At 45.4% G+C, this 22912-nt stretch overlaps 2 protein-coding genes across 2 annotated transcripts in view; both read right to left on the bottom strand.

Moving 5' to 3' along the window:
• Positions 1-22912, bottom strand: part of LOC138664107 (zinc finger protein 585A-like) — a 132613-nt gene that overhangs the window by 7696 nt on the left and 102005 nt on the right. The window lies entirely within an intron of this gene.
• LOC138664106 (gastrula zinc finger protein XlCGF66.1-like) lies at positions 8795-10330 on the bottom strand. The gene is made up of 4 exons (XM_069750533.1): positions 10187-10330; positions 9878-10057; positions 9680-9803; positions 8795-9596 (listed from the first exon to the last, which is right to left on the bottom strand). Exons 1-4 carry the CDS (start codon positions 10262-10264, stop codon positions 9475-9477), a joined length of 504 nt encoding a protein of 167 aa, XP_069606634.1. The 5' UTR covers positions 10265-10330; the 3' UTR covers positions 8795-9474.

Below are 22912 nucleotides of genomic sequence, written 5' to 3'. Positions count from 1 at the left end.
ATTAAACAGGACTGTGAATACAGAAGTATCTCTTCTGCTTCATAAGTGGCAAAAACAAAAGGACCTAAAAAGGTTAAGTGCCTGACATTTCATGGTACCAAAAGAGGGCCATGATTATAGAGCTATAACTGAAAAAAAAATCACTACTAGAAGTTAAAGAGTGAATTAAAAACCATCAATATCTTTTATCACATATGTAAAATATAAAGTAAAAAAATGAATCAAGTGTAATGTAAAAAAAAAAATCACTAGATACAAGAGGGAAGATGTCAGAATGTAAGAACATGATTGTACAAATATGAGGAAGGGAACCAAAATCTGTTTAAGATTTAGAAATACAGACACATAATCAACGTGTTTAATTAGGGAAAAATATACTATGTAATGATCAGAGTGGATGGTAGTAGGTTTACAAAATACAGGGTTATACTAGAAATTGCAGAAGTCTGCAGCAGATCACCATATAATGTAATATAATAATAATTATCACGTGCTGCAAGACAGATAATGTAAACTGACCAGATGTGTGCAAGAGTTGAAATGTCCGAACATGTCACAAAATAATCATATATTATTATATGCACAATCATGGCGCATAAATAAATACCCATAATGGATTTGTGTTCCCTCTGGGATGGAGCCAACTCGATGTGCGCTCCTGGCACTGATTGTTTTTTAGGATATACTCACCCGTGCGGTTATCTGTGGGAATCTCCTCTTTACACCGCTCATCACCTCTCATATATGTCTCTGTAGTATTAATATGGGGCAGATATTTACCCTGAAACAAAAATATTAAGAGTCAGAGAAAGATGAAAAAATCATAACCAGAAAACTGGGGGAAGATCCAGACAATATTTAATGTCTATGATCAGCTTTACCCTGTCATCTACACCAAGTATAAAACTAACACTGAATGGCCACATTATTAGAGACACCCGCGTTGTCTATTCAGATCCTCAGCAATTCAGATTGTAATAGATTCCACTAGATGAAGAAGTAATTCTGTGGGATTATTGGCCCATCCGCAAATAATATGGAGATACTGATATGTTGTGAACAGTCTATTTCATCTCATCCTGAAGATGCCCTATAGGATTAAAACATGAGGACTATGAAGTCCAGGGAAGCAACAAAAACTCTCTAATGTTCCTGGAAGCAATCCATGACTAGTGGATCATTGTGTCATGGTGCATTGTCCTTCTACCGTAAGGAAACAGCTGCTATGAAGTGATGATCTTGGTTGGCCAAAATGCTTATGTAAGCCCTAATGTCCAAACATCCATCCACAGAGATTCCAGGATGAGCCAAGAAAAAATCCCCCGCCATTACTCTACCTCCACAAGCCTTAAATGATGACACCTGATAGATGGTGGCACAGGAACTGTTCATTTTATGTTACAGCCCATGTGTGCCAAGGAAAAATTAGTGATTTCAAACACATTGGTTGGACACCAGTCTTGTAGTCAGTTAAAATTTACAACACTGTGCACTACCTACAACTTGTAGTGCAGCGGTATCCATACTATGCAGTGATGAGGCAGTGACCCAGCAAAGTTCCAAACAAAGGTCTCTTTAATGCGTTTCCTTGACAGCATTAATGTCCAACTCGCCACATTACACAGTACACAATATCCTCCGGATAGGAGCTGAGAACCATATCCTCCAGTTTGCAGCCAATAAACACGCCAGTCCACCTCCAAGACCAGTTGACGTGGGCGACTGCACTGCTATGTACGCTGTGGGTGCCAGGCATCTCAGCTCCCCTGGCTGTTTGGCTCCGCTTGCCTGTGTTGCCTCACACAGGTGGAGCTCTGCAGAGCCGACTGCACTGTAACACCAGACTGACACTAAGCCAGGGTCAGACATGCGAGAAACTCGCACGAGTCTCGCATGTCAATACCCGGAACTGCTGCCAGCACTCGGACAGGAGCGTGCGGCTGCATGTATTTCTATGCAGCAGCACGCTCCAGTCCCGAGTGCCAGCGACAGTGCCAGGTATTGACATTCGAGACTCGTGCGAGTTTCTCGCATGTCTGACCCAGGCCTAACTCTGACCCTGACACACCGAAACTCTTTACTGCAGGGCTTTTAACCAAAGAATCTGGAGCCTTCGGCCACATGGAAAACCAGGCCAGGAAGGAAACAGACTGCCACACAACCATCCTGTAGTCCATTTCAAGCAGGTTTTCTTAAATCTGCCCTGGACAAATAGCTTGTCCAAAAAGAACACTCACTTTTATTTTTCATTGCAATTACAGCTACGCCTGTGACTGCAATGCACTCCCATGGTCTCAATTATCCCCCAAACGCATCCTGGGGGGAACATACAGTGACCTTCACATGTAACACCGGTCACTGCCTCATATATTATTAATATCTTCCTCAACAAATCGTGTATGTCCTATGGATCCCCTTTCATTGTATTTTTTCCCTCAGTCACAAAATTATCATCAGTACTAATACTTTTGACAAGAAAAACTGAAGAGGATAGGAATTTTTCAAAATTTACCTGACAACCATGCCTAGGTGAAGTGCTCAAAATTCCCATTCTAATGTTGTTTCAGACTGAAATATGATCACTTTATTTTATATTACACTAATTATTAGTATTCTCTATACAGGAAAGTTTTGATTAAGAAAGTGTCAGTGTTTCTAATAAATTGGCCATTCAGTGTATAATACTGGGGGATAAAACAAGTCTGATCACAAGACCTTCATAGCCTTATACACATCATAGGGGAGATCTCATGACATCTTCTCTCCATCTACCTGATGATCCCAAGGAACATTGGGATCTTCTTGTTTACAGTCCTGTGGAAGAAGAGGACGGGGACATCTCTCTGGTGTTGTCCTCTCACTGGATAGAACTGGAAGAAACACATACAGGGACTGAATTCATTCTTTACATACAGATAATTAAAGGCCGTGTGTATTTAGTCCTGTCTATTACCTGGTGATGTGAGGGGCTGGGGAACCTCCATGCTGACGTCCTGGTACAGATCTTTATGTCCTTCTAAATACTCCCATTCCTCCATGGAGAAATAGACGGTGACATCCTGACACCTTATAGGAACCTGACACATACAATAATACCGTCATCCCCCTGATCCCTCCATAGCGTTACTGTATAATGTCCCAGCATTCCCAGCAGTGTCACCTCTCCAGTCAGCAGCTCATTCATCTTGTAGGTGAGTTCTAGGATCTTCTGCTCATTGATGTCCTCATGTATCAGGGGGTGAGGTGGAGGCCCTGTGATTGGGCTCAGGGGTCTTCCCCATCCCTCAGACACAGGGTCCTGACAGCGCTCACTAGAGGTCTTCTTCACTACTATGTAATCCTGGTTATGGAGAGACACATTAATAAATCTCACTACAGACATTTCCAGAGTCCTCACCTCTCCAGTTCTGTCCATCTGTTATTCCCATAGATAAGAATGTCGTAATGTGACGTCATCAGAATCTCTCACCTCTCCAGTAAGCCGGAAGAGGATCTCTAGGGTGAGGTGTAATATCCTCTCCGCCATCTTGTCCCTGTCCCTATCCATCCTTGTAGGGTCACTCAGGAAAATTCTCTTATCTAGAAGATCTCCACTGAGAGGATCCGATATTGTAAAGACCTGAATGGGGAGAAGATGACGATGTAACATCATAAAGATCCCATGTAAGAAATCTCCGGAGCTGTTACCGGCGTCACATGATCACTACATCCAGTCATGGCCCCGTCCTGCCCCCGGTATAACACACTGTCACATTATAGTCACATACAGAGATTTATCACAGGCTCAGCACTGAGGGGGTTAATGTCCCCTGCCCAGCAATGGGGAATCTCAAGCACATACCTCCACCTGCAGAGCCGCACACCACATATATGGCTGTTCTGTGCGCACAGGACCTGTGATGAGGTCACAGGAGGGGAGGAGTCAGGGGTCACATTATCAGGGGCCTCTATGACTAGTGGACCATGGTGTCATGGTGCATTGTTCTTCTAGGGTAGGGTAAATAGCTGCCATGAAGTAATGAACTTGATTGGCCAAAATGCTTATGTAAGCCATAATTTCCAAACATCCATCCACAGATAACAAAAGATCCAGGATGAGCCAAGACAAAATCCCCCGCCCTTAATCTACCTCCACAAGCCTTATAAGATGACACCTGATAGATGGTGGCACAGGAACTGTTCATCCGATGTTATAGCCCATCTGTGCCAAGAAAAAATAAGTGATTTCAAACACATTAGTTGGACACCAGTCATGTAGTCAGTTAAAATTTCCAACACTGTGCACTACCTACAGTTTGTAGTGCAGCGGTATCCATGCTATGCAGTGATGAGGCAGTGACCCAGCAAAGTTCCAAACAAAGGTCTCTTTAATGCGTTTACTTTAATGCGTTTACTTGACAGCATTAATGTCCAACTCACAGCATTACACAGTACACGATATCATCCGGATCCCAGCCTGGAACCATATCCTCCAGTTTGCAGCCAATAAACATGCCAGTCCAACTCCAAGACCAGTTACCGTGGGTGACTGCACAGCTATGTACGCTGTGGGTGCCAGGCATCTCAGCTCCCCTAGCTGTTTGGCTCTGCTTGCTTGTGTTGCCTCACACAGGTGGAGCTTTGAAAAGCTGACTGCTCTGCACTCTAGCAAACACCAGACTGACAACAACTCTGACCCTGACACACCCAAACCCTTTACTGCAGGGCTTTTAACCAAAGAACCTGGAGCCTTCGGCCACATAGAAAACCAGGCCAGGAAGGAAACAGACTGCCACACTACCATCCTGTAGTCAGTTTCAAAACAAAAGCTCAGCAGGTTTTCTCAAATCTGCCCTGGAGAAATAGCTTGTCCAAGACTAACACTCACTTTTATTTTTCATTGCAATCACAGCTACGCCTGTGACTGCAATGCACTCCCATGGCCTCAATGTGCCTCCTTGCGCATCCTGGGGGAACATACAGCAACCCTCACATGTAACACTGGTCACTGCCTCAGATATTATTGATATCTTCCTCAACAAATCGTGTATGTCCTGTGGATCCCCTTTCATTGTATTTTTTCCCTCAATCATAATGTTCTCAGTACTAATACTTTTGACAAGAAAAACTGGAGAGGTTAGGAGTTTTTCAAAATATCACTGACAACCATGCCTAGGTGGAGTACTCAAAATTACCATTCTAATGTGGTTTCAGGCTGAAAAATGATCACTTTACTTTATATTACACTGCAATATATTCTAATGGTACAACTTCCCACCTCTGATTGCTGTCTCATGTCCTGCAATATATTCTAATGGTATATAATTCCAGCTACTGCACACAATTCCTGCATGAGTCCGCAAATGTTATTCATCTTAGCTGCTTAGATAATGGTATTAAGTTATTACAACTTACTCTGTTTGTCCTCTTATGCTATGAGGTGAACTAACTTCTCAAAGTGGTTTATGATCCATGTAGGCCTGGACATTTGTTTATCTGTTCACTACATTTATTGTGTCCTGCTGTCTCAACTTAGGGAGGCATTTATGCACATTTAATGGAAGCACATTTTATCAAAGTACTGGCAGTTATAACATGGCAATTAGACAGGGCAGGAGACAGGTAAGACAATTAAATAAATCTATTCCCTGTACATTTAGAACACAGCAAATATTCACCATATGTATTTGTATAATCTATATCCTGGCTGCTGCATTCACTCACATTCACCGCCCTTGCATTAATTCTTTACACTCCATTCATATCGGCCCCTCTGTCCTTTCCTCTCCTATGTATAGCACTCACACTCTGTTCATATTGCTAAACAGCACAGATCCACTCCGTCCCACCATCCAACACACGAGACGGTCTCACAAATCACTTAACCATCTGCTCACTCTTTCTATCCTCCTTCTCCAAGTCACAGGAGACATCTCTAAACCCCGGCCCCCCGTGTTATAGCAAGTCAAACCTCCCAACTGCTACACTTAGAAACCCCTCTAACCTTATTAACATTGCCTGCATGCCTTCTGCCTCTTTCAATTGTGCCCTGTGGAATTCTCGCTCTGTGTGTAATAAACTCTCCTTCATACATGACTTCTTCCTTTCTGATTCTCTTAACCTCCTGGCTCTTTCTGAAACCTATATCCAGCAGTCAGACACCACCGCTGCTGCTCTTTCATATGATGGGCTATACTTTTCTCATACCCCAAGATCGGACAACAGAGCAGGTGGAGGCATTGGTCTGCTCCTATCACCCAAATGTATCTTTCAGGTTATCCCCGAAGTACCCTCACTTGTCTTACCTTCTTTTGAGGTCCATGCGATCAGACTCTACATCACCTTCTCCATGCGAGTGGTGGTGGTGTATCGTCCTCCGGGCCCTCCCATAAGTTCCTGGATCACTTTATCACCTGGCTTCCACACTTTCTCTCCTGTGACATCCTCACCCTCATCATGGGTGATTTCAACATCCCCATTGCTTTTTCCTTCTCCCCATCTGCTTCTCACCTTTCATTTCTAACCGTCTAACCTCCTCTTTCGGCCTCTCGCAGCATACTAACTCTTCAACTCATGAAACTCCCTCGGCTTGGTCTTCTCCCGTTTTTGTTCAGTGGATGATTTCACAAAATCCCCTCTCCCGCTCTGACCACAATCTTCTTTCATTCTCTATCAAGAACTGCCATCCCGTTCAGGTCACCCTCACTTTCCACTTTTGGAAACATACAGGCCATTAACACCCAGAAACTTATGAAGAACTTACAGTCCTCATTGGCCCCTATCTCCTCCCTTTCATGTCCCTATTCTGCACTGAAGCATTACAATGAAACCCTGCAAAGTGCCCTGGATGAAATTGCACCTCCTATACATAGAACAACTCGGCACAGACGGCGAAAACCGTGGCACACACTGAAAACACGTTTCCTACAGAGGTACTCCAGGTGCACCGAACGCCTGTGGAGAAAATCTAATCTACCCGAAGATTTCAATCATTATAAGTTTTTGCTTAAAACATACAACTGTGCCCTTCACCTCTCCAAACAAACCTATTTCAACACCCTCATCACCTCGCTGTCCAATAACCCTAAACATCTCTTTGACGCTTTTCATTCCCTACTCAAACCAAGAGTGCAGGCCCCAACCATAGATCTCCGCGCTGACGATCTGGCCAATTACTTCAAAGAAAAAATTGACCACATCCGACAGGAAATTATCTCCCAATCTCCTCATATTATGCACTGTCCTCCCTCCCCCACTGCATCTAGCTCACTCTCTGACTTTGAACCAGTCACAGAAGAAGTAATCAGGCTCCTTGCATCTTCTCGCCTGACCACTTGCACCAGTCTCGTACAGTCCCTTTCCCCTGCTGTCACCTTTCACCTAACAAAAATATTCAACCTCTCTCTTCTGGTATCTTTTCCTCCTCATTTAAGCATGCCATCATACATCCATTACTTAAAAAACCATCCCTCGACCAAAACTGTGCAGCTAACTATAGACCTGTCTCTAATCTTCCCTTCATCTCTAAACTCCTCGACGCCAGGTCCACTCCCGTCTTATCCGCGATCTCTTAGATAACTCTCTTCTTGACCCTCTTCAATCTGGTTTCCGCTCTTTACACTCTACTGAAACTGCCCTCACTAAAGTCTCTAATGATTTACTAACACCTAAATCTAATAGTCACTACTACTCCATGCTAATTTTCGTGGCTCTCTCCGCAGCATTCGACACTGTGGATCATCAGCTCCTCCTCACTATGCGCCACTCCATCGGCCTTAAGGACACCGTTCTCTCCTGGTTCTCCTCCTATCTCTCTGACTGCTCTTTCACTGTATCTTTTGCTAGTTAATAATAATAATAATCTTTAATTTTATATAGCGCTAACAGATTCCGCAGCGCTTTGCAGTTTGCAAACATTATCATTGCTGTCCCCGATGGGGCTCACAATCTAAATTCCTTATCAGTATGTCTTTGGAATGTGGGAGGAAACCGGAGTACCAGGAGGGAAACCATGCAAACACAGGGAGAACATACAAACTCTTTGCAGATGTTGTCCTTGGTGGGATTTGAACCCAGGACTCCAGCGCTGCAAGGCTGCAGTGCTATCCACTGAGCCACCCTGCTCCTCCTCCTCTCATCTTCCCCTTACTGTTTGGGTTCCTCAAGGATCAGTCCTAGGGCCCCTCCTCTTCTCTTTGTATACCGCCCCTATTGGACAATAAGTATATTTCGGTTCCAGTACCATTTCTATGCAGATGACACCCAATTATACACTTCTGCTCCTGATATCACGCCTGCCTTTTTACAAAACACCAGTGATTGTCTTACCGCTGTCTCTAACATCATGTCCGCCATCTATCTGAAACTGAACCTGTCAAAAACTGAACTCCTCATGTTCTCTCCCTTTACTATCCTACCTTTGCCTGACATTGCCATCTTCGTGTGTGGTTCCACCATTACTCCAAAGCAACATGTCCACAGCCTTGGGGTCATACTTGATTCCGATCTTTCATTCACTCCCCACATCCGATCACTGTCTCGCTCTTGTTATCTGCACCTCAAAAACATTTCTAGAATTCGACCTTTTCTTACTTTCGATTCTGCAAAAACTCTTACAGTTTCTCTTACTCACTCTCGTCTGGACTATTGTAACTCTCTACTAATCAGCCTCCCTCTTACCAAACTCTCCCCGCTCCAATGTGTCCTGAATGCTGCAGCCAGGATCATATTCCTCACCAACCGTTACACGGATGCCTTTACCTTGTGCCAGTCATTACACTGGTTACCCATCCACTCCAGAATCCAGTACAAACTTATTACCCTTATCCACAAAGCGCTCCATGGCTCAGCACCACCCTACATCTCCTCCCTGGTCTCAGCCTACCACCTTACCTGTGCTCTTCCTTGTGCTAATGACCTCAGGTTAGCATCCTCAATAACCAGAACCTCCCTTCTCCGAGACTTTTCACGTGCTGCACCAATTCTTTGGAATGTAATAACCAGGTTAATACAATTAATCCCCACAGTTGTACGCGTGCCCTAAAAATGCATTTGTTCAGACTGGTCTACCGTCTCAACGCATTAACCTAACTATCCCTGTGTGGCCCATTCAAAAAACTTAAACCATAATCCGGTTCCTTGCATCATGTTTTGTTACCATCCACCTCTGGTGTCTCCCCTTTTCCCATAGATTGTAAGCTTGAGAGCAGGGCCCTCATTCCTCTTGGTGTCTGTTTTGATCTGTGTTTATTGTTATGCTGTAATGTCTATTGTCTGTACAAGTCCCCTCTATAATGTAAAGTGCTGCGGAATATGTCAGCGATATAGAAATAAAAATTATTATTATTAGTTATTAGTATTCTCTATACAGGGAAGTTTCAAAAAAGAAAGTGTCAGTGTTTTCTAATAAATTGTCAGTTCAGTGTATAATACTGGGGGGTAAAACAAGTCTGATCACAAAACCTTCACAGCCTTCTACACATCATAGGGGAGATCTCATGACACCTTCTCTCCATCTACCTGATGATCCTGAGGAACATCGACATCTTCTTGTTTACAGTCCTGTGGAAGAAGAGGAAGAGGACATCTCTCTGGTGTTGTCCTCTCACTGGATAGAACTGGAGGAAACACATACAGGGACTGAATTCATTCTTTACATACAGATAATTATAGGCCGTGTGTATTTAGTCCTGTCTATTACCTGGTGATGTGAGGGGCTGGGGAACCTCCATCATGACGTCCTTGTACAGATCTTTGTGTCCTTCTAAATACTCCCACTCCTCCATGGAAAAATAGACGGCGACATCCTGACACCTTATAGGAACCTGACACATACAATGATACCGTCATCCCCCTGATCCCTCCATAGCGTTACTGTATAATGTCCCAGCAGTGTCACCTCTCCAGTCAGCAGCTCATTCATCTTGTAGGTGAGTTCTAGGATCTTCTGGTCATTGATGTCCTCATGTATCAGGGGGTGAGGTGGAGGTCCCGTGATTGGACTCAGGGGTCTTCCCCATCCCTCAGACACAGGGTCCTGACAGCGCTCACTAGAGGTCTTCTTCACTACTGTGTAATCCTGGTTACGGAGAGACACATTAATAAACCTCACTACAGACATTTCCAGAGTCCTCACCTCTACTGTTCTGTCCATCTGTTATTCCCATAGATAAGAATGATGTAATGTGACATCATCAGAATCTCTCACCTCTCCAGTAAGCCGGAAGAGGATCTCTAGGGTGAGGGGTAATATCCTCTCCGCCATCTTGTCCCTGTCCCTATCCATCCTTGTAGGGTCACTCAGGAGAATTCTCTTATATAGAAGATCTCCACTGAGAGGATCCGATATTGTAGAGACCTGAATGGGGAGAAAATGACGATGTAACATCATAAAGATCCCATGTAAGAAATCTCCGGAGCTGTTACCGGCGTCACATGATCACTACATCCAGTCATGGCACCGTCCTGCCCCCGGTATAACACACAGTCCCATTATAGTCACATACAGAGATTTATCACAGGCTCAGCACTGAGGGGGTTAATGTCCCCTGTGCCCAGTAATGGGGAATCTCCAGCACCTACCTCCACCTGCAGAGCCGCACACCACATATATGGCTGTTCTGTGCGCACAGGACCTGTGATGAGGTCACAGGAGGGGAGTAGTCAGAGGTCACATGATGGGCCGTCCGACTCACAGAACGGCTCTTTTTTTTTAATAGAAATCCGTTTTCCACAGTCATTGTTCCCGGTCTTTCCCTGTACAGTGAGGGCCTCATTATAGAACGAGGCTGAGGTTGGTTTCTTATTCGTTCAGTTTCTTATTCGTCGACTTCTTATTCGGCAATTTTTTCTTTTCTGTTTTTTATAGGTTTACGAACAAAAAATAATCATCACAATAATAAAAGACAATGCAGCGAGGAGCCCTGATGTGAATACACTTAAAAATGGCTACAAAAACAATAAAACTCGCACAAAAATGGGCATCAAAGTGGGCACCAAAGAGCGCTGAAGAAAGGGTTAAATACCTTTGGGCCACTGATCTCACACTAGAGACATATAGAACAGGGTGCCCCACATCCAAAACAGTTATCTCCAGCCTGGCCCAAATGGGTTCTGTGCATCAGAACTGGCATCAAAGTGGGCAGACAGTCAATTTTGTCCATTTGAATAAGTAACTGATGTTTTTAAGGGGTTAAATGCCTTTGGGCCACTGATACGACACGTAAAATTCACAGACAGTGATGCCCTGCATCAAACCCAGGTCCCTCCAGCCTGGCCCTAATGGGTTCTGGACACCAGAACTGGCATCAAAGTGGGCAAACAGCCCATTTATACAGATTTGAATAAGTAACTGATGTTTTTAAGGGGTTAAATGCCTTTGGGCCACTGATACGACACTTAAAATACACAGAAAGTGATGCCCTGCATCAAACCCCGTTGCCTTCAGCCTGGCCCAAATGGGTTCTGGGCATCAGAACTGGCATCAAAGTGGGCAAACAGCCAATTTTCACAGATTTGAATAGGTAACTGATGTTTTTAAGGGGTTAAATGCCTTTGGGCCACTGATACGACACTTAAAATACACAAAAAGTGATGCCCTGCATCAAACCCAGGTCCCTTGAGCCTGGCCCAAATGGGTTCTGGGCACCATCAAAGTGGGCAAACAGCCCATTTATGCAGATTTGAATAAGTAACTGATGTTTTAAGGGGTTAAATGCCTTTTTGTCACTGATTCCACAGTGCATACATATAGAACAGTGAGCCCCACATCAAAAACAGGTCTCTTCAGCCTGGCCCAAATGGGTTCTGGGCAACAGAACTGGCATCAAAGTGGGCAAACAGCCCATTTTGACAGATTTGAATAAGTAACTGATGTTTTAAGGGGTTAAATGCCTTTTTGTCACTGATTCCACAGTGCATACATATAGAACAGGGAGCCCCACATCAAAAACTGGTCCCTTCAGCCTGGCCCAAATGGGTTCTGCACACCAGAACTGGCATCAAAGTGGGCAAACAGCCCATTTTGACAGATTTGAATAAGTATTGATGTTTTTAAGGGGTTAAATGCCTTTGGGTCACTGATACGACACTTAAAATACACAGAAAGTGATGCCCTACATCAAACCAAGGTTCCTCCAGCCTGGCCCAAATGGGTTCTGGGCACCAGAACTGGCATTCACGTGGGCAAACAGCCCATTTTCACAGATTTGAATAAGTAACTGATGTTTTTAAGGGGTTAAATGCCTTTGGGCCACTGATACCACAGTGCATACATATAGAACATGGAGCCTCACATCAAAAACAAGGTCCCTCCAGCCTGGCCCAAATGGGTTCTGGGCACCAGATCTGGCATTCACGTGGGCAAACGGCCCTTTTTCACAGATTTGAATAAGTAACTGATGTTTTTAAGGGGTTAAATGCCTTTGGGCCACTGATACCACAGTGCATACATATAGAACAGTGAGCCCCACATCAAAAACAGGTCTCTTCAGCCTGGCCCAAATGGGTTCTGGGCATCAGAACTGGCATCAAAGTGTGCAAACAGCCCATTTTCACGGATTTGAATAAGTAACTGATGTTTTTAAGGGGTTAAATGCCTTTGAGGTCACTGATACGACATTTAAAATACACAGAAAGTGATGCCCTGCATCAAACTAAGGTTCCTCCAGCCAGGCCCAAATGGGTTCTGGGCACCAGAACTGGCATTCATGTGGGCAAACAGCCCATTTTCACAGATTTGAATAAGTAACTGATGTTTTTAAGGGGTTAAATGCCTTTGAGCCACTGATACCATAGTGCATATGTCAGGAAATAGGAAGAAGTCCTGATTACTTTAATTACACATACAGCGCTCTGAGCTGCAATTTCATCTGCCTGCCCACACAAAGCTGGAATTCTAAGCCACTCTTTCTCCCTCCCTCCTCTATACAGCCGTAATGTAAGACGAGCCTGCCAGCTTCATTGAAGAATTTATATGGCCCTGTGCTGCTGTCACGATAATGCCAAAAATTGGCATATTGTGAGTGCAGTTTAAGAAGGACATGGCTAACTACACACACACACACACTCACAATGCAGCTGCGACCCCTTTCTCTTCCCACCCCCCCCCCCAGCTTCACTCCTACAACAAAGCCTATGATAGAGACTGGGCAACTTGATACTAATGGTGGGCAGGGTGTGGCTTTAAACTGCAGGTGACCAATCCGGCAAAGCAACCCGTTGTCCCTCCCCTCTCACTCAGGAATGCCTTTGTCTGACACCTTGGAATAAGGTAAAGAACTATCCGATCAGTGCATATCATTAACCAGCCCTTTAGTGATGTCACAAGTTCAGAAGTATAAGTCACTATAGTCTTAGACCAGCCTTCAGTCTTGGCCGGGAAGCGATCTAACACAGCTTGGCAAAGCTGTTCCATGCATCTGGATGTATTTATCCTCCTAAGCCACAGGCCAGCCAAGATGAAAAAGTTGTCTGCAGGATGCGTTTTTTCCCCATAGACTAACATTACAGACGTATTGCCACACATCGCAACCGTCGTGCGACGGTTGCGCCGTGTTGTGGCGGACCGCCGGCACAAAAAACATTCAATGTAACTTTTTTTGTGCGTTGTGTCCGCCATGCGCTGCCGAAGCTCCGCCCCCTCCTCCCCACAACTCACAATGGGGCAGCGGATGTGTGGAAAAAATGCATCCGCTGCCCCCGTTGTGCGGCGCTTCCACAGCATGCGTCGGTACCTGGGCCCGATGCTCTGCGACGGGCCGAGCCCGACGCTAATGTGAAAGTAGCCTAAGCCACAGGCCAGCCAAGATGATACCATGACATAACCTGTAAGTTCTCTTTTCATTGTTAATCCTTTTTTATTTTGTAATCTGCAATGTACCGTATTTTCCGGCGTATAAGACGACTTTTTAACCCCTGCAAAGCATCTCAAAAGTCGGGGGTCGTCTTATATGCCCGGTACGGCATGTGCAGGGAGCGGTCCTGTTGGTTCCCAGGATCTATAGGAGAGGAGACTCTCCTTCAGGCCCTGGGATCCATATTCATGTAAAAAAAAAGAATAAAAATAAAAAATATGGGATACACTTACCCTTGGACGGCCCGCGGCTCTCATCGGTGCAAGGGCCGGCCTCCAATCCTAAGGATGCATTGATCGAAGGACCTTCGGTGACGTCACGGTCACCCGACCGGTCACGCGACCGCGACGTCATTAAAGGTCCTTCGTTCAATGCATCCTTAGGAATGGAGGCCGCCACTTGCGCCGCTGAGAGCCGCGGTCCGTCGGAGGGTAAGTATATCCCATATTTTTTATTTTTATTCTTTTTTTTTTACATGAATATGGATCCCAGGGCCTGAAGGAGAGTCTCCTCTCCTCCAGACCCTGGGAACCATCCGCACCGCACATGCCGTATAAGATGACTGGGCGTATAACATGTCCCCCGTCTTATACGGCGAATATATCCCAAACTCCATATTTTATATGGAAAAGTTGGGGGTCGTCTTATATGCCCATTCGTCTTATACACAAGAAAATACGGTATATATGAATTGTCTCCTTTCTAATATCTTTTTACACTTTGTAAACACTGCTTAATTTTTCATGGAGTAAAATATTTAATTGCTAGCTTGTCTCTTCTGCTCTATAACGAACTGTGTCCTCTGAAGTGAATTGCGCTACTGATTTGGGTTGGCTCTGGACCCGTTAATTGGAGTTGGTGGCAGCATACTTTGTTCTGTGCGATTGGGAATCTTTGCAGCGATGGCAGCGTTGATAATTATTGTTCCCGCCTGTGTGGGAGTAGTTATATCACCCTCGCTGCAGTGTGCCCAATAGCCAGTACATAGCAGGAAGCCTTTTTGGCGACTAATTACCCTAGGTGCAGTACCCTGTTTGACCTGAGGGTAAGGGGGCGCCAGAGAACGTTATTCCAAGGTCTCAGACAAAGGCATTCCTGAGTGAGAGGGGAGGGACAACGGGTGGCTTTGCCGGATTGGTCACCTGCAGTTTAAAGCCACACCCTGCCCACCATTAGTATCAGGTTGCCCAGTCTCTATCATAGGCTTTGTTTCGGGTAGGAGTGAAGCTGAGGGGGGGGGGGGGGGAAGAGAAATGGGTCGCAGCTGCATTGTGAGTGTGTGTGTGTAGGTAGCCATGTCCTTCTGAAACTACACTCACAATAAGACATTTTTTGGCATTATCGTGACAGCAGCACAGGGCCATATAAATTCTTCAATGACGCTGGCAGGCTCGTCGTACATTAAGGCTGTATGGTGGGAGGAGGGAGAAAGAGTGGCTTAGAATTCCAGCCTTGTGCGGGCAGGCAGAAAATATTGCAGCTGTATGTGTAATTGAAGTAATCAGGACTTCTTACTATTTCCTGACATATGCACTGTGGTATCAGTGGCTCAAAGGCATTCAACCCCTTAAAAACATCAGTTACTTATTAAAATCTGTGAAAATGGGCTGTTTGCCCTCTTTGATGCCAGTTATGATGCCCAGAACCCATTTGGGCCAGCCTGAAGGGATCTGGGTTTGATGCAGGGCATCACTTTCTGTGTATTGTAAGTGTCATATAAGTGGCCCAAAGGCATTTAACCCCTTAAAAACATCAGTTAATTATTCAAATCTGTGAAAATGGGCTGTTTGCCCACTTTGATGCCAGTTCTGATGCCCAGAACCCATTTGGGCCAGGCTGAAGAGGCCTGTTTTTGATGTGGAGCTCCCTGTTCTATATGTATGCACTGTGGTATCAGTGGCCCAAAGGCATTTAACCCCTTAAAAACATCAGTTACTTATTCAAATCTGTGAAAATGGGCTGTTTGCCCACGTGAATGCCAGTTCTGATGCCCAGAACCCATTTGGACCAAGCTGGAGGGACCTGGGTTTGATGCAGGGCATCACTGTCTATGTATTTTAAGCGTCAGACCTGTGGCTCAAAGGCATTTAACCCCCTTAAAAACATCAGTTACTTATTAAAATATGCGAAAATGGGCTGTTTGCCCACTTTGATGCCAGTTCTGATGCCCAGAACCCATTTGGGCCAGGCTGAAGGGATCTGGTTTGATGCAGAGCATCACTTTTTGTGTATTTTAAGTGTTGTATCAGTGGCCTAAAGGCATTTAACCCCTTAAAAACATCAGTTACTTATTCAAATCTGTGAAAATGGGCTGTTTGCCCACTTTGATGCCAGTTCTGATGCCCAGAACCCATTTGGGCCAGGCTGAGTGCACCAGGGTTTGATGCAGGGCATCACTTTCTGTGTATTTTCAGTGTCGTATAGTGGCCCAAAGGCATTTAACCCCTTAAAAACATCAGTTACTTATTCAAATCTGTGAAAATGGGCTGTTTGCCCACTTTGATGCCAGTTCTGGTGCCCAGAAACCATTTGGGCCAGGCTGGAGGAACCTTGGTTTGATGCAGGGCATCACTATCTGTTTATTTTAAGTGTTGTATCAGTGGCCCAAAGGCTTTTAACCCCTTAAATACGTCAGTTACTTATTCAAATCTGTGAAAATGGGCTGTTTGCCCACTTTGATGCCAGTTCTGGTGCCCAGAACCCACTTGGGCCAGGCTGGAGGGACGCAGGCATCCTGATTCGGGGCGTCTAGATTGACAATCAGATGTTTTTTGGACGCGCTGCCAAGTACCAGGATATTTGCCGATTTTTTTTTTTAACAACCAAAATTCCTAACAAGCTGCGTTTTGGGAGCACATGAAAAATCCTGATGCAAATGCAGGTCCATGCGTCCCTATGTTAAGTATAGGTATGCAATCTGGATCGGGATGCATCAGGATTGCTACATATCACAACGCACCAAAGCGCTAGTGTGAAAGCAGACCCACCCGTGCAGCCCCTAACCAGGAGCCCCATGTTATATACATGCTCCCAAAACATTTTATTAACATTAGCACGCAATAACATAGGGCACAAGCCCTGCTAGTGAGGCGATTAACTGACAGCTCAGCATGCATAGTCTACATTATGTCTGCACACTGTTCCCATACAGTTTCATCACTTTCCCATACAGCACATCCCTTGCTTCTGAGCATGCTCAGTTCTGCATAACGGATTCCTGCACATGGAATAATATGGATCCGTGTTGTCCAGGATCTGTGCTCCATGGTAATTCCAGACGTGTAGCCACGGATCCGTGCGTGTCCATGTCCCTGTGCGTGTTTTTAAGACGACACAAAACTGCAACAAGTTGCGTTTTTGTGCGTCTGGTAAAATATGCAGACACACGGATCCGTGGGAAAACGGTGACAACTGGATGCACACGCAAGGCCCATCTGTCAAAACTGGAAGTCAATGGAGACAAAAACAGATCCGTGTGCAGCCATTGTCACACAGATTGCGAAATATGCAAGTGTGAAACCAGCATAACTCTATATGATTGGAGCTGTACTAGATCTTGCCACAGGTTCTGCCTAAAATCACTTTATACTATCCTATCCTCAGCAGCAACAACCGACATCGTCCATCCTCCTCCCTGTATGTTCCTGTCCAGAATCCTCCTCAGTCCTGACTATTACTATGATACCAAACAATCTGCTGACTCCCTCCTCCTATATACACTATATATGTATATGCCATGGATGAGGCCAGTATATCTTTATTTCGGACTAAGGCTTCTTTCACACTTTTGTCGGTACGGGGCGTCACGAAGCGTCGGCGCGAGGAACCGACGGAAGTGTTTTCTTTCACATTTCCGTCTGCGTTGCCCAGCAGGAAAGATCGCGAGAGCGATCTTTCCTGCTGGGCATGCGCAGTGTGAAACACTGGATGCGACGTACGGAAAAACGTTCCCTTGAACGTTTTTCTGAGACGACGGGCTGCCAAAACCCGATGCATCCAGTGCACGACGGACGCGACGTGTGGCCATACGTCACGATCCGTCGGCAATACAAGTCTATGGGAAAAAAAACGCATCCTGCGTGGAAATTTGCAGGATGCGTTATTTTACCAAAACAACGCATTGTGACGAATCCAAATAAATGGAAATATGAAAGTAGCCTAAGGAAACTCACATCCTGACTCCAGCACTGACAGATGGTGTAACACTAATGCTTGCAGTCTGGGGGCACTTAAGGGTTAACAATAGGAAGCCTTTTTTTTCTTTTCCCATCCACCCTGTCCTGTGCTTTGTCTGCACCATTTCTCTAGTACTCACATGCATTTACTAACAGTCCACATCTGCCTCTCTCCTCACTGCTCCTCCCACATGAGTCACACTTCACTACCCTGAATCTGATAAGTGATAAGCTGCAGGCACCAGCCAAGGAAAAAAAAAAGACTCTGCTCACTCACACTGCAGAGCTCCTTTCATTCACAGCAGGGAGCCGGCTCTTTGTATGGGATCTTTCACTAAGGACACATCACTAGTTCCTGGAGCCCATGGAGAGCGGTCACATCAGCTGATGCTGCTGCTCTCCATGGGAGATCGTCGTGGGACACTCGTTTTAATTGGATATCTGCGAATCAGGGAGTATAGAGTTTGTTTATTATTTTAATATTTTGTTCAGGTGACACTGGCTTCGGGGATCAAAGTGACAAGTGATGGTGAGTATGAACTCTATGTTTAATGTACTGTATGTCTATATGTATGTTGTATGTATGTACTGTATGTATGTACTGTATGTTGCATGTCACATGTTGCATGTCGCATGTTACATGTTGCATGTCCCATGTCGCATGTTACATGTTGCATGTCCCATGTCGCATGTTACATGTCACATGTTGCCACATGTTGCATGTCGCATGCTGTGTGTCGCACGTCACATGTTGCATGTCGCATGGTGTATGTCTGTATGTATGTTGTATGTACTGTATATGTGTGTATGTGTTTTTTTTTTTTTTTTTACATTCAACACAGTAGCCGGATGATGGGACTACTACTGTCCCATCATTGGCTAATGTGTCACTCACTGTCACTGTAGCAGGCAGAGCCCGATGGGACTTGTAGTCCCATCGAACGATGCCTGCACACAGAGACACACACACACCAATGAACACAGAGACACCACACACACCCCGGCCGCCTGCCCACCAGAAGCATACCCAAGCATGGCCAGTGGATCCACTGCACACACCCGCAGACCCCAGCACCGCGAGGCGCCCACACATCCCGGCGCAGCCCCACCGCACCGCTGGCACATCCCCACTGCACTGCCCGGTGCTGGCACATTCCGGCGCAGCCCCACTGCACCGCCCGGCGCCAACAGATCCCCACCGCACCGCCCAGCACATCTCGGAGCAGCCCCACCGCCGGAACCGGCACGCAGACCACCCGTGCCCGCCCATCCCATCACAGCATGTACATTCCTCTCTAGCTCCACCCGCCCCAGCACAGCCCCGCAGCCCCGCCCACAGCCCAGTTACTCTTGATGAGTGACCCCTGTCTGTGGAGGCTGGGTCACGCCTGCTCATGACGTCACATCAATTTCCAGAGTCTGGAAAATGAAGTGACGATGGCAGAAATTAGCGGCGGCCGCAGTCTGGGAGTCACCCGGACTCAGCCGCCGGCATAGCGCCGCTCACAGGTGAAAACGGCAATAGAAGGAAGTTACACAATTCTTTAGGGGCCCCGGGGGATACATTGGGGGGTTAATTAAGTAGTGGACAGCCCCTTTAACAAAAAAGTGTGAGACAACTGAAAATATGTCTTATATTCTAGGTTCTTCAAATTAGCCACCTTTTGCTTTGATGACTGCTTTGCACACTCTTGGCATTCTCTTGATGAGTTTCAAGAGACAGTCACCGGAAATGGTCTTCCAACAATCTTGAAGGAGTTCCCAGTGATGCTTAGCACTTGTTGGCCCTTTTGCCTTCTGCGGTCCAGTGCACCCCAAACCATCTCGATTGGGTTCAGGTCTGGTGAATGTGGAGGCCAGGTCATCTGGTGTAGCTCCAGGAAGCAGAGCACTCAATCTGCGCACGCACGGTCTCAGGAATATGGCCGCTGCCACCGAGAAACCGGCGATTAACACAGCTCTGCTGCTCGCCTTGGCTACCAGGCCGCGGCGTCACCTCACCTGAGGTGGTGACCGCACGTTTGCCGCAGCCACAGCACTGCCGCAACCCCCCTATGGACACCGGGCCATGGCAACGCCCACCTAAGCAGGAAGGGACCCTGCTCAGGTGCACGCTGTTCTGCCCACCGCACCTCATCATCACCGCACCTCTGCCAACACCATGCCTCCTGTGACCCTGCTCTGCCACCGCCAGCCCTCAGGTAAGATACCGTACCTTAAAGTTGGAGAATAAGATGGACCCCCATATTATAAAAATCTTTATTTCTGCAATTTTCACCCCAAATTTGGGGTGCGTCTTATGGTCCGGTGCGTCTTATAGTCTGAAAAATACGGTAATCAACGTGTTTAATTAGGGGAAAAATATACTATGTAATGATCAGAGTGCATGGCAGTAGGTTTACAAAAAACAAGGTTATACCAGACATTGCAGAAGTCTGCAGCAGATCACCATATCATGTAATATAATAATTATGTGCTGTAAGACAGATAATGTAAACTGACCAGATATGTGCAAGAGATGAAATATCCGAACATGTCACAAAAATAATCATATAATATTATATGCACAATCATGGCGCATAAATAAATACCCATGCCATACCCAACATGCTTATGTAATCCCTAATGTCCAAACATCCATCCACAGATAACAAAGGATCTAGGATGAACCAAGAAAAAAATCCCCTGCCATTACTCTACCTCCACCCGCCTGAACTGATGACACCTGATAGATGGTGGCACAGGAACTGTTCATCTGATGTTAAAGCCCATCTGTGCCAAGGAAAAATGAGTGATTTTAAACACATAAGGCTACGTTCACATTAGCGTCATGCGACGCAGCGTCGCCGACGCAACGCACGACGCATCGGAAACGCACGCAAAAACGCACCTTTTTTGACGCAAGCGTCGGACGGATGCGTCGTAAAACGCAGCGTTTTTGTTGCGTTTTTGTTGCGTTTTTACAAAAAATGCAGCGTTTTACGACGCATGCGTTGTCAAACACTGATTAGAGCTTTACACACAATTTAGTGTCTAGACACTAGATAACACCACCAATGAATAGAAGAGGGTGGGTCTAGTGTCTAGACAATCGATAATGCCACCAATGGGTAAATGGGGGTGGGTATTAATGTAATAGTGGTATATATACCCCGGCATAGATTATTTCCAACCATAGAGCATCAAGATGGATCGTTCCATGGAGAGTATCTACCTCAATTTTCAGCGGGAATTAGCCCTTGCTATTGCTTATGCTATTGCCTGTCATGAACAGAGGAAAAGAGACAAACTACGGAGAAGGAGTCGTCGGCGTTTTTGGCTACACCCTATAGTGGAAGTCCGAGAGAGTCGTGGAGCCTACCATTGTCTGTTTGGCGAATTAAATGAGAACCAGGACAAATACTTTGAATACACCAGGATGTCAAAAGACAGCTTCCGATATCTGCTGCGTCTGGTGGAAGGAACCATTTCCAGGCAGGACACGCAGCTCCGTAAATCGATTTCCCCTGAGGAACGTCTGCTGGTGACTCTACGGTACGTAATGGAATGTGAAGGATTTATATGTTCTTGCCATTTTTTAAAGTAACGTGTTTTTGTTTTGTGGGGTGGGGGTATTGTTATTAAAAATGAAAAATTCTTTCATAACAATTTTATTAATTATATTTATTTATTTTTCTTCTTGTCAGTTTCCTGGCTACCGGAGAGACATTGAGATCACTGCATTTCCAGTTTCGGATTGGAGTCTCAACACTGTCGGGTATTATTGCCGACACTTGCCGCGCATTGTGGGACAACCTCCGGGAGGAATTTTTACCCATCCCTACAAGAGAAATATGGCTTGCCAACGCCCAAAAATTTGAACAAGTGTGTTCTTTCCCTAACTGTATTGGAGCCGTGGATGGGAAGCACATTAGGATTACCAAGCCTTCAAGAAGTGGATCTCTTTTTTTTTAATTATAAAAAATACTTTTCCACCGTGCTGATGGCAATTGCAGGTGCGGACTGCAGGTTTCTCGCTGTGGACATTGGAGCGTTTGGTCGTGCAAATGATTCACGGACATTGAAGGAGTCTGATATGGGCCGAAGATTGTCCAATAACAATTTTAATTTCCCCCATCCACGACCTCTTCCCAACACCGACGGCCCGGCCCTGCCATTTGTTGTTGTTGGTGATGAGGCTTTTCAAATGAGTGGCAACCTACTTAAACCTTACTCAAGTCGTGGGTTGGACCGCACCAAAACTATATTTAATTATAGACTGTCCAGGGCCAGAAGAACTGTGGAGTGCGCCTTTGGCATCCTGGTCTCCAAATGGCGTATCTTAGGATCCGCCATAAATTTGAAAATTGAGACAGTGGATGAGGTGGTGAAGGCGTGTGTGGTTCTCCACAATTTTATTATTGATAAAGAGAGAGTCAACGTGGAACTCGATGAACCCATACAAAATCCATTGCCTGATTATCAAGCTCATCCTCTGTGGACAACTGTGGAGATTGCTCATATGAGGGACCAATTTGCTGCATACTTTGTTTCTGATGTTGGCCGTGTTTCATGGCAAGATCAAATGGTTTAATTCTTCGTGTTATTATGATGTCATGTAAACACTGTGTAGTCCATGTCATTTAACCATACTATGTATGGTTATTGTTAAAATGTCCCGATTGTATAATGCGTTGTGTTTTGAAATAAAGTTATTGTGCCTTTCCGTTTTCACCAAACAAATCTCCCATACGTTTTTCCATAGTAATAGAATTGTAAAATCCAATTTTATTGAAAGTAATGTGTGTCACACAAAATTTGTGTGTTCCATAGTTTTGACGTATAATTACATAATCGGCTTCCACCTTGTCAACCATTTTTAATCCTGCAGACTATTTGCATATGGAACCAGGCTAGACAAGGAGG

This window comes from Ranitomeya imitator, chromosome 2 (assembly GCF_032444005.1).
Source record: "Ranitomeya imitator isolate aRanImi1 chromosome 2, aRanImi1.pri, whole genome shotgun sequence".
NCBI classification, from domain to species: Eukaryota; Metazoa; Chordata; class Amphibia; order Anura; family Dendrobatidae; genus Ranitomeya; species Ranitomeya imitator.
This window is presented reverse-complemented; position numbering and strand designations above follow the sequence as displayed.

Bases quoted from the DNA above. Each gene is read 5' to 3' on its own strand.
- LOC138664106 (XM_069750533.1), bottom strand. From the start codon at position 10,264: ATGGATAGGGACAGGGACAAGATGGCGGAGAGGATATTACCCCTCACC. The intron at 9,804-9,877 runs GTGACACTGCTG...TGTATGTGTCAG, and splicing joins ATGAGCTGCTGACTGGAGAG to GTTCCTATAAGGTGTCAGGA. The intron at 9,597-9,679 runs GTAATAGACAGG...TGTTTCCTCCAG, and splicing joins CCAGCCCCTCACATCACCAG to TTCTATCCAGTGAGAGGACA.